This window comes from Anomaloglossus baeobatrachus, chromosome 5, assembly GCF_048569485.1.
Source record: "Anomaloglossus baeobatrachus isolate aAnoBae1 chromosome 5, aAnoBae1.hap1, whole genome shotgun sequence".
Classification (NCBI taxonomy): domain Eukaryota; kingdom Metazoa; phylum Chordata; class Amphibia; order Anura; family Aromobatidae; genus Anomaloglossus; species Anomaloglossus baeobatrachus.
In genome coordinates this window covers 19,445,601-19,460,400 of record NC_134357.1, presented here as the reverse complement: position 1 = coordinate 19,460,400, position 14,800 = coordinate 19,445,601, and the positions used below count along the sequence as shown (strand labels likewise).

At 45.1% G+C, this 14,800-nt stretch overlaps 1 protein-coding gene across 1 annotated transcript in view; it reads right to left on the bottom strand.

Annotated features, from left to right (window-relative positions):
- Positions 1 to 14,800, bottom strand: part of LOC142310672 (gastrula zinc finger protein XlCGF66.1-like) — a 41,559-nt gene that overhangs the window by 23,567 nt on the left and 3,192 nt on the right. Inside the window, exons 2-7 of the mRNA XM_075348256.1 lie at positions 6,605 to 6,772; positions 6,399 to 6,522; positions 6,167 to 6,234; positions 3,494 to 3,632; positions 3,308 to 3,375; positions 2,507 to 2,633 (exon numbers count right to left, since the gene is read on the bottom strand). Coding sequence (XP_075204371.1) covers positions 2,507 to 2,633; positions 3,308 to 3,375; positions 3,494 to 3,632; positions 6,167 to 6,234; positions 6,399 to 6,522; positions 6,605 to 6,772 — 694 coding nt within the window. The remainder of the gene's footprint in view (positions 1 to 2,506; positions 2,634 to 3,307; positions 3,376 to 3,493; positions 3,633 to 6,166; positions 6,235 to 6,398; positions 6,523 to 6,604; positions 6,773 to 14,800) is intronic.

The following is a 14,800-nucleotide window of genomic DNA, read 5'->3' as shown; positions in this document are numbered from 1 at the left end:
GTTCTGGACACCACTGCCGCTAAGGAGAGCTAGTTTGGGTCCCGTTTCCACTGGTGTTGCCTGATGATCTTTGACCTTTCCCTTGGCACTAGGTTCTCTTGCTAGTTGGCCTCTGTAGTGTAAAACTAGTCAGGTCCCGCTCCCCAGTGTGGCTAACTGTGGGAGCTTGCTCTAAGGATTCCCGCATGGGATTTTCTGGACTGTTTTTGTGGAAAGTCCTATCCCCCTCGTTGCGCTAGTACCCCGATTTTTGGAGCGGGTGGGGAGCGGATCTTGAAGGCTCTGTTCTCGTCGGGTAAATTGTCAGGTTGCATGAAGATACTCCCTGACCTAGGGTCCACGTACCCAGTCGTGCCCTGGTCCCAGCCTGGTGATGGTACAAGGCCGCCGGCTGTCCTCCTCGACAGTTCCGTGCCCCTTGTCACTATCTCCTGCAACCGGGGTTCCAGCTCCTACTAGGCCCAGATCACCGTCTGCCACCTAGTTACTTCCAAGGAGCCCGGCTCCTGACCTCCTCTCTCCTTCACTTCCTACACTCCACTAACCTACTCCTTACCTCCCCTTACCAACCCCCCAAGTGGGATGACCCTATTCCACTCAGGCCGTCAACTGGTGTGTCTGGTGGGTGTGGTGCAGAGTGTTCCTAGGATTTTAATTGGCTGGTATTGGCAACACCATAAGTTGGGGACCAAGGAGGAGGTGGATATTGCACAGAAGGGCAGATTGCACAATACCCTGTGACGACCTGATAGGCCAGGGCGTCACAAATATAGATGAGCAATGATGAGTGGAGGCTGCAGGAGCAGCAATATACAGCTGCGACAGAGCCTAGGTAAGTGTGATGCACTCAATTGATTCTAATTTTCTCTTTTTTTTTACTTCTCGAGTGCCGGATCTGGATCAAACAGCCGGAATCGCGGGCCCAGGTCCGGCACCCAGGAAACTTTGAAACTGCGCGGATCCGGACTTTTACAGTCCTGGTCCGCCCAGCTCCATCTAAGACTTTTTCTATGTACAACAGGCCTATATCTTTCAAATATTGTTTACCAATTTGTCTAAATCTGTGTGCCTTAGGCTGGCCACAATATGGGCCACTGTAAAATGTGCAGTTTGCCAGTAACTGAAGGGGATTTGGAGGAGGAGGGGGAGCAGAAAACCAGTCGGTGATCACCATTTGCCTCACACAGTGCAACGCATCTCCTTCGCATACAGTTGATCAGGTTGGTGATTGTGTCCTGTGGATTGTTGGTCCTCTCCTCTTCAATGGCTGGATATTGGCAGGAACTTGTCCTCCCTGTTGTATACTCCGATCCAGATCTTCCCAACCATGCTCAATGGGTGACCTGTCTGGAGAGTATGCCGCCAGATGTTTTCAGCTTCCAGGAATTGTGCACAGATCCTTGCACCATGGGGCCGCGAATTATCAGCTGTAACATGAGGTAATGGTCGTGGATGAGGCACAACAAAGGGCCTCAAGTTCTCATGATAGTGTCTTTGTACATTCAAAGTGGTGTCAACAATGCACCTGTGTTTGTTGTCCGTAATATATTCCTGCCCACACCATAACCCCACTGCCACGATGGATGGGCCACTCTATTCACAGCGGTTACATCAGCAAACCGCTCACCCACACAATGCCATACACACCGTCTGCTGTCTGCTCTGTAAAGTGAAAACTGGGATTCATCCGTGAAGAGAAACCTCTCCAACGTGCCAGATGCCATTGAATGTGACCACTTGCACACTCAAGTCGATTACAACGACACTCTGCAGTCAGGAGGACCCCTGATGAGGATGATGAGCAGCAGATGAGCTTCCCTGAGACAGTTTCTGACAGTTTGTGCAGAAATTCTTTGGTTTTGCACCGATTGTTGCAGCCGCTGTCCGGATGGCTGGTGTCAGACGCTCCTGGAGGTGAGGATGCTGGATGTGGAGGTCCTGGGCTGGTGTGGTTACACATTGTCTGCGGTTGTGAGGCCGGTTGGATATTCTGCCATATTCTCTGACACACCTTTGCAGACGACTTATGGTAGAGAAATGAACATTCAATTCACAGGTAACAGCTCTGGTGACATTCCTGCAGTCAGCAGCCAACTGCACGCTCCCTCAAAATTTCAATATCTCTGGCATTGTGCTTTGTGATAAAACTGCACATTTTATAGTGGCCATCCTAAGGCACACCTGTGCAATAAACATGCTGGCCAGCCTAAGGCAAACCTGTGCAATAATCATGCTGGTCAGCCTAAGGCACACCTGTGCAATAATCATGATGCCTAATCAGCATCTTGATATGTCACACCTATCAGGTGGATGGATTATCTCCGCACAGAGAAGTGCGAAGATTTCCACAAATTTCTGAACAATATTTGAGAGAAAAAGGCCTTTTGTACATAGAAAAAGTCTTAGCTCTCTGAGTTCAGCTCATGAAAAATGGGAGAAAAAACGAAACTGCTGCATCCAGTGGAGAAGAGGAATACGTGATCTGCATTCAGAGGCCATTACTCACCGGAGCCGTCATCTGTCGGAGTCACCATCTTACACTGCTCGTCACCCCTCACATATTTCTTCTCTTCTTCCATTATGTCTGTAGTAGGACAATGGTCCTGATCCAAAAGCTGTGAAAACAATGGCATCTATTCATATGGAATGAATAGATGACAGAAAAGATAATGAAAGGGTTATTCCTCCCCAAATCAGCAAGTTATCCCCTATCCATTGTAGATTGGCGGGGGTCCGACTGCTGGGACACCAGATCCAGAGATCCTGTGTATGCAGCGCTGAAGCCCATCCTGAAAAGAGTGAAGGTGTGCATGCTCGACTTCTGCTCCATTCATTGTCTATGGGACTGATGTAAACAGCCGAGCGATGCACTTCCAATTCCCATTGATAATCAATGAAGCGAAGGTTGAGCATGCGCATCTTCGCTCTTTTCCGGAAGGGGCTGCAGAGCCACATTCTTGGGGTCACAGAGCCCCAATCTCAGGATCAGTGGAGAGACCAGTGGTCAAACCCCCAGTGATCAAGTTATTCCTTATTCCATGGATAGGGAATAATGTATGTTGGTAACATCCTTAGCAGGACGACCGAAGCTTCCATTACGGGAAATAGCTGCACATCTTCCATATAAATCCAACCTATCAGTTCCTTTTCCACAGCCAGAAAAGTATGAGGCGATCCAGACCCCATGTAACGTCTGTGGTCAGCTGCCTTCTCCACCATGTATAAATCATATAATAATGCTGGATGGCAGAACACGACCTGCGCAGCCTCCTACACATCAGATCCCTACAACCTCCTCCATACCGACCTGATGAAGCGGTGACCAGTCCTGAGCTCCGGGATGTCTCTCTGGTGTCGTCCTCTTACTGGTTCTTACTGTAGGAAAGACATAAGATCTCTGAATTCAGCTCATGAAAAGTTGGAGAAAAAATAAAACTGCTGCATCCAGTGGAGAAGAGGAATATGTGATCTGCATTCAGTGGCCACTACTCACCGGAGCCGTCATCTGTCGGAGTCTCCTTCTTACACTGCTCGTCACCCCTCACATATTTCTCCTCTTCTTCTATTATGTCTGTAGTAGGACAATGGTGCAGAACTTCATCCTGATTCACAAGCTGTGAAAGCAATGGCATCTATTCACATGGAATGAATAGATGACAGAAAAGATCATTAAAGGGTTATTCCTCCCCAAATCAGCAAGTTATCCCCTGTCCATCGTAGATTGGCGGAGATTCGACTGCGGAGACACCAGATCCAGAGATCCTGTGTATGCAGCTCTGCAGTCCCATCCTGAAAAGAGTGAAGGTGCGCATGCTCGGCTTCTGCTCCATTCATTCCCTATGGGACTGATGCAAGTCCGGACTGACCATAGGGCAATTCTGGCAAATGCCAGATGGCCCGGTCCCTGTAGTGGACCGGTCCCTGTGGTGGGCCGCTGTATCTGCAGTCACCGCCACGCTCCTCAGCAGTGTGTGCAGGCCGGGCACACTAGCTGCAGCAGGACCAGGAGGCAGGCCTGTGCTGTGCCGGCCCTGTTGTGTGCTGCTCTGCCGGCCCGGCATGCACACACTGCTGAGGAGCGCGGCGGTGGCAGTGCCGGTGACCGCAGCTTCCTCCTTCCTATGCAAATGTATTTGTGTCTTTAAGACGTAAATAGATTTGAAAAGGGCACCGGGACGAGGACTGCCCCTGACGTGCAGCAATGTGATGAGATCAGCACCTTGCTGACATAATCACAGTGCTGCGGGCGCCGGCACACAGGAGACATTAGGAAGCGGTAAGCGCTCCATGGAGGAGCCGAAGAGACAGGTTTAATTAATGGGGATGAGTGGGGAGGGGCTGAGACACATAACGGGGGGAATATTTGTGAAGGAACACAGCTTTGTGACAAGCAGGGGGGGGGGGGTAAGAGTACTGTATTCCGAGGGAGGGGTGGGCCGGAGTGTGTAGTGATGGGATGGTGTAATTTGTGTGTGTAGGGGGTGATGGGGGTGCATTGTATTATGTCTGGGGAGGGGGTAATGGAGGGTGCATTGTATTGTGTGTGGGGGGAGGGGTAATGGGGGCTGCATTGTGTGTGTGTGTTTGTGTAGTGGGTGATGGGGGGGTGTATTGTATTGTGTGTGGGGGGAGGGGGTAATGGAGCGTGCAATGTAGTGTGTGTGTGTGTGTGGCTAATGGGAGTGTATTGTGTGTGTGTAATGGGGGTGCATTGTATGTCTGTGCGTGTGTGGAGGGGTAATGGGGGTGCATTGTACTGTGTGTGTGTGTGTGTGTGTAATGGGGGTGCATTGTATGTGTGTGCGTGTGTGGAGGGGTAATGAGGGTGCATTGTACTGTGTGTGTGTGTGTGTGTGTGTGTAATGGCGGTGCATTGTAGTGTGTGTGTGTGTGTGTGTGTGTGGGGGGGGGGGAGGGGTAATGGGGGTGCATTGTATTGTGTGTGTGTGTGTGTGTGTTTTTGTGTGTGTGTGTGTGTGTGTGTGTGTGTGTGTGTGTGTGTGTGTGTGTGGGGAGGGGGGTGCGGAGTCATTAATCGAGGACTAATTAGTGTGATATCAGTGATATTAGTCCTGGACCTGAGCGCACAGGTACAATCCCCTGTAGTGACTGCAGCGCTTGTAGAGTGATTAGGACACAGGTATGTGGCGGAACAATCCACAAATCAGGGAAGCAAAGAGCAGAAAATACATCAAGGTCTGCTACACACTGCAAAAATTTGTCACATAGTGCCATACAGTGCTCACAGTGCCATACAGTACTCATAAAATGCCATACAGTGCTCACATAGTGCCATATAGTGTCACATAGCACCATACAGTGTGACAGAGTGATACAGTGTCACATAGAGCCATACAGTACTCACATAGTGCCATACAGTACTCACATAATACCATACAGTGCTCACATAATGCCATAGTGTCACATAGTGCCATACAGTGTCACATAGTGCCATACAGTGTCACATAGTGCCATACAGTGTCACATAATGCAATACAGTGCTCACATAGTGCCATACAGTGTGACAGAGTGATAGTGTCACACAGCGCCATACAGTGCTCACATAATGCCATACAGTGCTCACATAATGCCATACAGTACTCACATATACAAGTGCAGAAATATATTACACATTCACCACGAGAAAAGTGGGCCTCTGTACCCCCAAATGCCAGGGCTGAATTTTAGTCCCAGTCCGGCCCTGGACTGATGTAAACAGCCGAGCGATGCACTTCCAATTCCCAGTGATAATCAATGAAGCGAAGGTTGAGCATGCGCACCTTCGCTCTTTTCCGGAAGGGGCTGCAGAGCCACAATCTTGGGGTCACAGAGCCCCAATCTCTGGATCAGTGGAGAGACCAGAGGCCAAACCCCCAGTGATAGTCATTCCTTATTCCATGGATAGGGAATAATGTGTTTTGGTAACATCCTTAGCAGGACGACCGAAGCTGCCATTACGAGAAAGAGCGGCACATCTTCCATATAAATCCAACCCATCAGTTCCTTTTCCACAGCCAGAAAAGTATGAGGAGATCCAGACCCCATGTAACGTCTGTGGTCAGCTGCCATCTCCGCCATGTATAAATCATACAATAATGCTGGACGGCAGAACACGACCTGCACAGCCTCCTACACATCAGATCCCTACAACCTCCTCCCCACCGACCTGATGATCCTGTGACCAGTCCTGAGCTCCGGGATGAGTCTCTGGCGTCGTCCTCTTACTGGTTCTTACTGTAGGAAAGACATAAGGAAATATATACAGTATATGTATGTAATTTTACTTAATTTTCATCTTTCTGAAAGTTTTTTTTCTTCAGTAGCTGGTCAACTTTTAAATATTTCTCTAAAGTGACCAATCCCTTTAACAGATGTGTGTATTTGGTCCTGTCCATTACCTGGTGATGTGCGGGGTGGATTCTCCTCCATCATGACGTCCTTGTACTGATCCTTGTGCTCTTCTAGATACTCCCACTCCTCCATGGAGAAATAGATGGTGACGTCCTGACACCTTATAGGAACCTGACACATACAATGATACCGTCATCCCCCGATCCCTTCATAGCGTTACTGTATAATGTCCCAGCATTCCCAGCAGTGTCACCTCTCCAGTCAGCAGCTCAATCATCTTGTAGATGAGTTCTAGGATCTTCTGGTCATTGATGGCCTCATGTATCCGGGAGGGTGGAGACCCCGGGATTGGGCTTAGGAATCCTCCCCATTCCTCAGACACTGGGGCCTGACAGCTAGAGGTCTTCACCATTATGTAATCCTATGTATGGAGAGACACAGTAATAAATCTCACTACAGACATTTCTATAGTTCCTTCAGTTAAAATGCTTCTTAAACTTTTGTGAACCCTTCAGGATTTTCCAAATTTCTGCATAAATTTAACCCAAGTTACATCACTTTTTCATAGAAGTTGCAAAAATAGAAAATTAAAATAAAGCAGTAAAGAATAGTTGCTTACTGGTAATACATCCGTAAAAAAGAGATAATTGCTTACTGGTAATTGGGTTTTCCAGACCCACAACTACACCAAGCAGAGCGGATCAATCCCAAGGACACGAAACCTAATATATGTAACACACCACCAATGAGGAACATAAAAAATGGAAATAGAAACAAAGGAAGGGAAAATAAAGGGTGCTGTTATGTGTCTGGAAAACCCAGTTACCAGTGATTAATCTATTTTCCCTTTGTCAGGACAGCACTAAAAAAGAACTACAGAGAATTCCCCTAGGGAGGGACCACCGCTTGTAAAACATTTCTCCCAATGGAAAGGTCATTAGAACCCCAATCCAACCTGTAGTGCCTAAAAAAAGGAAGGTGAAGACCATGTGGCTGCTGTACAAATTTGTTCAAGAAAGGCTTTTACGCTCTCCGCCCAAGAGAAAGGGACGGGAAGAAAAATGTCAGACAAAAACATGCAGCTAAAGGATGAACCAACCAAGGATACTAGATGTGGTAAAGAGGGCAGAAAACTCAGGAGGAATTAAGAAAAAAGGAGCAAAAGAGCACAAACTAAAATGTTTTTACACAAATGCACAAAGCATGGGAAACTAACAAGGAGAACGAGAACTCATAACACAAGGAAAATTATGATGTCATCGGCATCACAGAAACCTGGTGGAGTGACACACACAATTGGAATATACAGATGGAAGGACCTGGTGGAGTGACACACACGATTGGCATATACAGATGGAAGGACCTGGTGGAGTGACACACACTATTGGAATATACAGATGGATGGACCTGGTGGAGTGACACACACGATTGGAGCATACAGATGGCAGGACCTGGTGGAGTGACACACACGATTGGAATATACAGATGGAAGGACCTGGTGGAGTGACACACACGATTGGAGCATACAGATGGCAGGACCTGGTGGAGTGACACACACAATTGGAATATACAGATGGAAGGACCTGGTGGAGTGACACACACGATTGGAATATACAAATTGAAGGACTTGGTGGAGTGACACACACGATTGCAATATACAGATGGAAGGATACAACTTATTCAAAAAGAATAGAACTAACAAAAGAGGAGGAGGAGTTGCATTGTATGTCTAAAAAGATCACATCTCCACAGAAATTAAAGTTTCAGAGTATGAGAATCTATTAGAAAATATTTGGTTAAAGATTCATGGAATAAACAACGGGAAGGATATGATAATAGGTGTTTATTACAGACCACCGGTTCAATCAGAGGATATGGATGACACTTTTTTTCACATCAAATGGCCACTTTCTCAAAAAAACATGAAATGGTGATCATGGGAGATTTCAACTAACCAAACATTCATTGGGAAACCCTCACAGGTAAGAGTAAAGGCTCTATCCAATTTTTTTTACTGCCTCGCAGACAACTTCATCTCCCAGCTGGTAGAAGAAAATACAAGGGGAACAGCCATCTTGGACCTAGTCCTAACAAATAACGAGGATATGGTTAAGGGACTAAGGGTAGCGGGGACACTGGGACTTAGTGATCATGCTTTCCTTGAATTTGGGGTTGCAAGAGGGGAACACCTGAGAAGACACATACTTCAAGGCTTGACTTTAGCAGAGAGGACTTCAAAGCCCTAAAGGCAAAGATTGGTAGAATTCCATGGCACCTAATTCTTAGGCACAAAACTACACACGAAGGATGAGAAATCTTCCGTAAGGAAATTCTTAATGCACAAGAACTAACAATACCTAATAGGAAGAAAAATGAGAAAGTCCTAAAGAAACCAGGATGTATGAACAAAAAATTATATCACCTGCTTAAAAAGAAAAAGATAAGATACATGAAGTGGAAGATGGGGGTTATACCTAGGGAAGAATACTTGGCAGTTTGCAAACTCTGCAAGATAAGCATCAAAGGAGCTAAGGCCGAACACGAATTGAGGCTTTCAAAAGAGGCCAAGAGAAAGGTAAAAGGATTTTGAGGGTATGTTAAAAGCAAAAGAAAAGTGAAGGAGGCCATAGGAGTCCTGTAGAATCAAAAAGGTGGAACAGTCAACAAAGTGGAACAGCCGGTGGAACAACTAAATTCGTATTTTGTATCTGTCTTCTCCCAAAAAACTAATGCAAGCCTCAACAATAATCATGATAGAAGTGATTGTAAGGGGGAGTCCAAGTTGACAATAAGCAAAGAATTGATATTAGAACACTTAGCCAAGTTATAGGAAACCAAGTCCCCAGGTCCAGCCAATTTACACCCAAGCGTCTTGAAAGAGATAGCTGAGGAAATAATAGTACTGCTGCCATAATCTTCAATAAGTCATGGGAAACTGGAGAGGTCCCTCTAGTTTAGGAAAGGGCAAATGTGGTTCCTATCTACAAAAAGGGGGGAAAAGGAGGATCCAGGGAATTACAGGCCGGTAAGCCTGACCTCTGTTGCAGGAAAAATCTTTGAGCAAATTATCCTAGAATATTTACTTAGGTACCTGGATGGGAAGGCATTAATCAACCAAAGCCAGCTCAGCTTTATGACCAATAAGTCTTGTCAGAACAACCTAATTTCCTTCTACAACAAAGTCACTGAATGGTTGGACCAGGGGAATCCTGTGGATATAGTATATACCTTGACTTCAGTAAGGCATTTGATAAAGTATCACATGACATCTTCGTTGAAAAAAATGATCAAGTATGGAATTGACAAAAAATCAGTTAGATGGATTCCCAACTGGCTTAATGATCGGGCGCAACGAGTAATACTAAATGGCTACACATAAAACTGGAGGAAAGTCAAAAGCAGAGTGCCGCAAGGCTCTGTCCTGGTCCCAGTGCTGTTTAATATCTTTATAAATGATCTGGATAACGGAATTACTGGGAAACTTGTAAAATTTGCAGATGATATTAAGATAGGAGGAGTAGCCAACACTATAGAGGAAAGAGATCGTATTCAAAAGGATCTAGACACACTCGAACAATAAGCCGAGGAGAACAGAAAGGTTTTTAACAGGGACAAATGCAAAGTCCTACATCTGGGTAAAAGAAATGTAAAAAGCACATATAGTATGGGAGGAGTAGAACTAGGTGATAGCACTGGGGAAAAGGACTTGATCATAATAGTAGATCACAGATTCAACAGGAGCCAACAGTGCGGAGCTGCAGCTAAAAAGGCCAACACAATTCTGGGATGTATCAAGACAAGTATTGAATCTAGATCAAGAGAGGTAATTATTCCCCTATACTCTGCCCTGGTCAGACCCCACCTGGAATACTGTGTACAATTCTGGGTGCCCCAAATCAAGAAAGACATCAATATATTGCAGCAAGTCCAGAGAAGAGCAACCAAGATGGTAGAAGGTCTGCGAACCATGTCATATGAAGAATGGCTAAAAGAACTAGGGATATTTCATTTGAAAAAGAGAAGGCTGAGAGGAGACTTAATAGCAGTCTACAAATATCTGAAAGGTAGTCACAGTGCAGAGGAAACCACCCTATTCTCAAGGAAGTACCAGAAGCAATGGGATGAAATTTAAAGGAAGGAGATTCAGATTAGACATGAGGAAAAACTTTCTGACAGTGAGTGTAGTCAGAGAGTGGAACAGACTACCATGGGAGGTGGTGAGCTTTCCATCAATGGAAATCTTTAAACAGAAACTGGATAAACATATAGCTGGGATGATTTAGAAAAGCCTGCACTCGCAGGGGGTTGGACCTGATGGCCCTTGAAGTCCCTTCCAACTCTACCAGTCTATGATTCTATGAAGATGTGGATACAGCCCTAGTAGAGTGGGCTTTCAAACTTTCAGGGGTATCATGACTCCCTGCCATGTATGCTACTAAAATCCCTGGCCTCTACCGGGACCCTGAAAAATACTAAAGAGAGAGGTAATCTCCTGAAACCCTTTGTTGCTTCTATGTAATGAAGAAGACACCTCCTAAGGGTACTTTCACACTTGCGTTGTGCGGCATCCGTTGCAATCCGCCGCCTTGAGGAATTACGGTAACCGTTGCAGGAAGCCGTTTATTCCTCATAGGCTTCTATTAAGAGCGGATTGCAATGGATGGTCTTGCATTGCATCCACCCCGAGGCACATCAGTTGTTTTGTCGCTGCCCGTCAGTGACCGTCGGGTGGAAGAAACGCTGAATGTAGTGTTGGTTTTTTTTTTTGTGTTGCTTTAAAAAAACGCACTCCGCAGGATTCCGTCGGGATCCATTAAGATGCATGGTGACGTATTCCGATGCCGGATTCCGTCAAGTTCTACTGAGCATGCTCAGCATGTCCAGCAGAACGTTCTAAATTGTTTAAAATCACTCCTGGTCTCTCTCTCTCTCTCTCGACTAAAGAAAAACTAACGCAACGTGTTATTTCACAGGAATCCATTGCCTTTATTATCACACTATTTACAACGCATCCGTCACATGCGTCACACAACACACTGTGACGTATGCCAAACAACGCAAGTGTGAAAGTAGCCTAACATCTAACGTGTGAAATTCCCTTTCTCATTCTTGGGCTTTGCACAGAATGAAGGTAGTACAATATCTTGGCATCTATGAAATACTAAGGCCACCTGAGGTAGAAAGGCGGGGTCAGGCCTAATTATTACCATATCCAGAAGGTTTTTGTAAAAGGGTAGGTTAACTTACAAAGCCTGTAGCTCCCCTATTCTTCTGGATGATGTGAGGGCTACTAAAAGAGCAGTATTAATGGTCTGAACCCTGACAGCGCATTCCGACAATGGCTCAAATGGAGCACTAGACAGGGCCTTCTAAAGTAGGGAAGATCCCAAAGGGAGGTCCAAGGTTGAGTTAGTACAGCAGACAGACCTACAGCTTTAACAAACCTCACAACCCAAGAGTGATCTGGTTTTTTTTTACAACTGAAAAGAACCCTTAAGGCCGAAACGTGAACTTTAAGCATATTTGCCTTGAGACCTTTTTCTAGCCCCTTCTGTAGGAATTCCAAAATGACCGACCAAGGAATCGAAGTATTTGCAAAAAGATTTAACCCTAAAAACTAATCTGAAAAGTACTCTACATCTTAGTAAATGTTAGCAGTTATTCTCTTCCTAAAGTCCCTCAGAGTGGTAGTAAGTCTCTCCGAAAATCCCCTGGCCACTAAAAGCTGTAGCTCAAATGCAAGCTTATTAGATTGGAATGCAGGACTGGACCCTGGGATAGAAGGTCTGGAATCTCTGGAAGGACCCACGGGTCTCTTATCATCCTCAGGCATAGCCATGTGAACCAAGTGAAAAATCAAAGTTCACTACCCGATATAATTATTTTAACACAAGAAGAAGTACGCCTGCGTTTGAGTAAATTAAACATTGACAAATCCCCAGGGCCAGATGGCATTCATCCACGAATATTGAGGGAATTGAGCTCCATAAATCGACAGACTGCTGTATCTCATCTTCTTAGACTCGCTTGTAACAGGGTTGGTGCCTCAGGATTGGAGGATTGCTGATGTGGTACCGATATTTAAGAAAGGTAAGAGGGTAGATCCAGGCAACTACCGTCCAGTAAGCCTGACATCAGTAGTATGCAAAGTTTTTGAGAGCATTTTAAGGGATGACATGCAAAAATATATTGCAGAAAATAATATAATAACTGACAAACAGCATGGATTAATGAAAGATAAGTCGTGTCTAACCAACCTGTTGGGGTTCTATAAGGGGGTAAGTGCAAACCTGGATATTGGTAATGCAGCTGATGTGATTTATTTGGACTTTGCAAAGGCATTTGATACTGTACCACATAATAGCCTTATACTAAAGCTCCAGAAGCAAGGACTAGGGGAAATTATATGCAACCGGGTAAGGAATTGGCTAAAAGATAGGAAATAGTAGTCATAAATGGTACATTCTCTAAATGGGCTGCAGTCAACAGTGGGGTGCCGCAGGGATCTGTGCTAGGACCGATTCTTTTTAATCTCTTTATTAATGACCTTGGGAATGGGACTGATAGTAAAGTGTCAGTCTTTGCTGATGACACCAAACTATGTAGGATATTAAAAACTGACCTTGATAGTACAATATTACAAAAAGATCTGGATAAGATGTCAGAATGGGCAGATACTTGGCAAATGAGATTTAATGTTGATAAATGTAAAGTAATGCACCTAGGACGGAGTAATCCTATAGCTGCGTATACATTAAATGGAAGTAAACTCAGGACTACAGAACAGGAGAAGGACTTGGGTATTCTCATTACAAATAAGCTGAACAGCAGCACTCAATGTCAAGCAGCAGCTGCTAAAGCAAACAAGATGCTAGGGTGTATAAAAAGAGAGATTAGATCCCGTGATCCCAACGTATTGTTACCCCTCTATAAATCACTTGTAAGGCCACATCTGGAATATGGGATCCAGTTTTGGGCTCTGCATTTTAAGAAGGACATTCAGAAGTTAGAGTCAGTTCAAAGGCGGCTAACTAGACAACTACAAGGAATGGAAGGCCTCCCATATGATGAGTAATGGAGGCCGCCCGTATGATGAGTAATGGAGGCCGCCCGTATGATGAGGAATGGAGGCCGCCCGTATGATGAGGAATGGAGGCCGCCCGTATGATGAGGAATGGAGGCCTCACATATGATGAGAGGCTGAAAAAGTTAGATATGTTTAGCTTAGAAAAAAGACGTCTCAGAGGAGATCTCATTTATATGTATAAATACATGTGTGGTCAATATAAAGGATTGGCACATGACTTATTTCTTCCAAAGACAGTACTAAGGACCAGGAGGCATACACTGCGAATGGAAGAAAAGCGATTCTGGCAGCTAAATAAGAAAGGGTTCTTTACAGTTAGAGCAGTCAGACTGTGGAATACCGACCACAAGAGGTAGTAATGGCTGATACTATAACAGCTTTTAAAAAAGGGCTGGATGATTTCTTCAGTACACACAACATTGTTGGTTATAAGTGACTTGGGGACAAAATGTAGAATTGGTGGAGGAAGGTTGAACTAGATGGACCTAGGTCTTTTTTCAACCTATGTAACTATGTAAGTCCTTCTGGGCCAAAAGGGAGTAATGAAAACTACTTCCGCTCAGTCCGTCAGAATCTTCCTTAGAACAAAGGGAATCAAAGAAATAGTAGGGAAGGCATGAATCAACCCCCGGGCCATTCTTGGAGAAGGACATCCACCCTCTTGGGAGATTCTCTTGGGTTTAGAGAAAAAAATGCTCAGACTTTTTTGTTTGAACAATGTTCCTTAACCTGTACATAGTTTGCCAACAGTGACTGAAAATTCCTTTTGGCTAAGGTAATTATTTCCCTTGCATCCGAAATGAGTTTTCTGGATCTTGTGCCTCTGTTCTGTTTGGGTGTTTCATGTCCACTATTCCTGAGTTCTGCAGGAGCTAATTCCTGCTGATCTGGGGAACTCAGGTTGGAACCAACTACAGCCATCTCCTTCCTATATAAAAGGTACTGGATCCTGGTGCTCAGTGCCCCCTATTTGTGTCATAATCATGTTTACCTTTTAAATTTATTATCAATAAAATATAATAATTTTAAAAATTTCCCAAGTCCACCCTCTTCTCCATTTTATCATATGCTGCTTTGGTGGACATTTGCATATCACATGGATTTTTTCCTTTGATTTTATATGATGGGATTGATAGAATTGTTGACTCTCAAAGCAGCCAGGAGCATCACCCCTTTTGGAGCCAGCCGCCCCACATTAGCCCCTAGAATCCCTACCCAAACACCATGCTGCCTTCTCCTCCACTTGGCAGCAGATAGTACACAGGCAGCAGCGAAGGAAGAAGGGATTACTTGCGAAGTCCGTCTACTGACCATATCCTGTGCACAGGAAATGTCCTGGGCTCTACTCACAGATGCCACCCA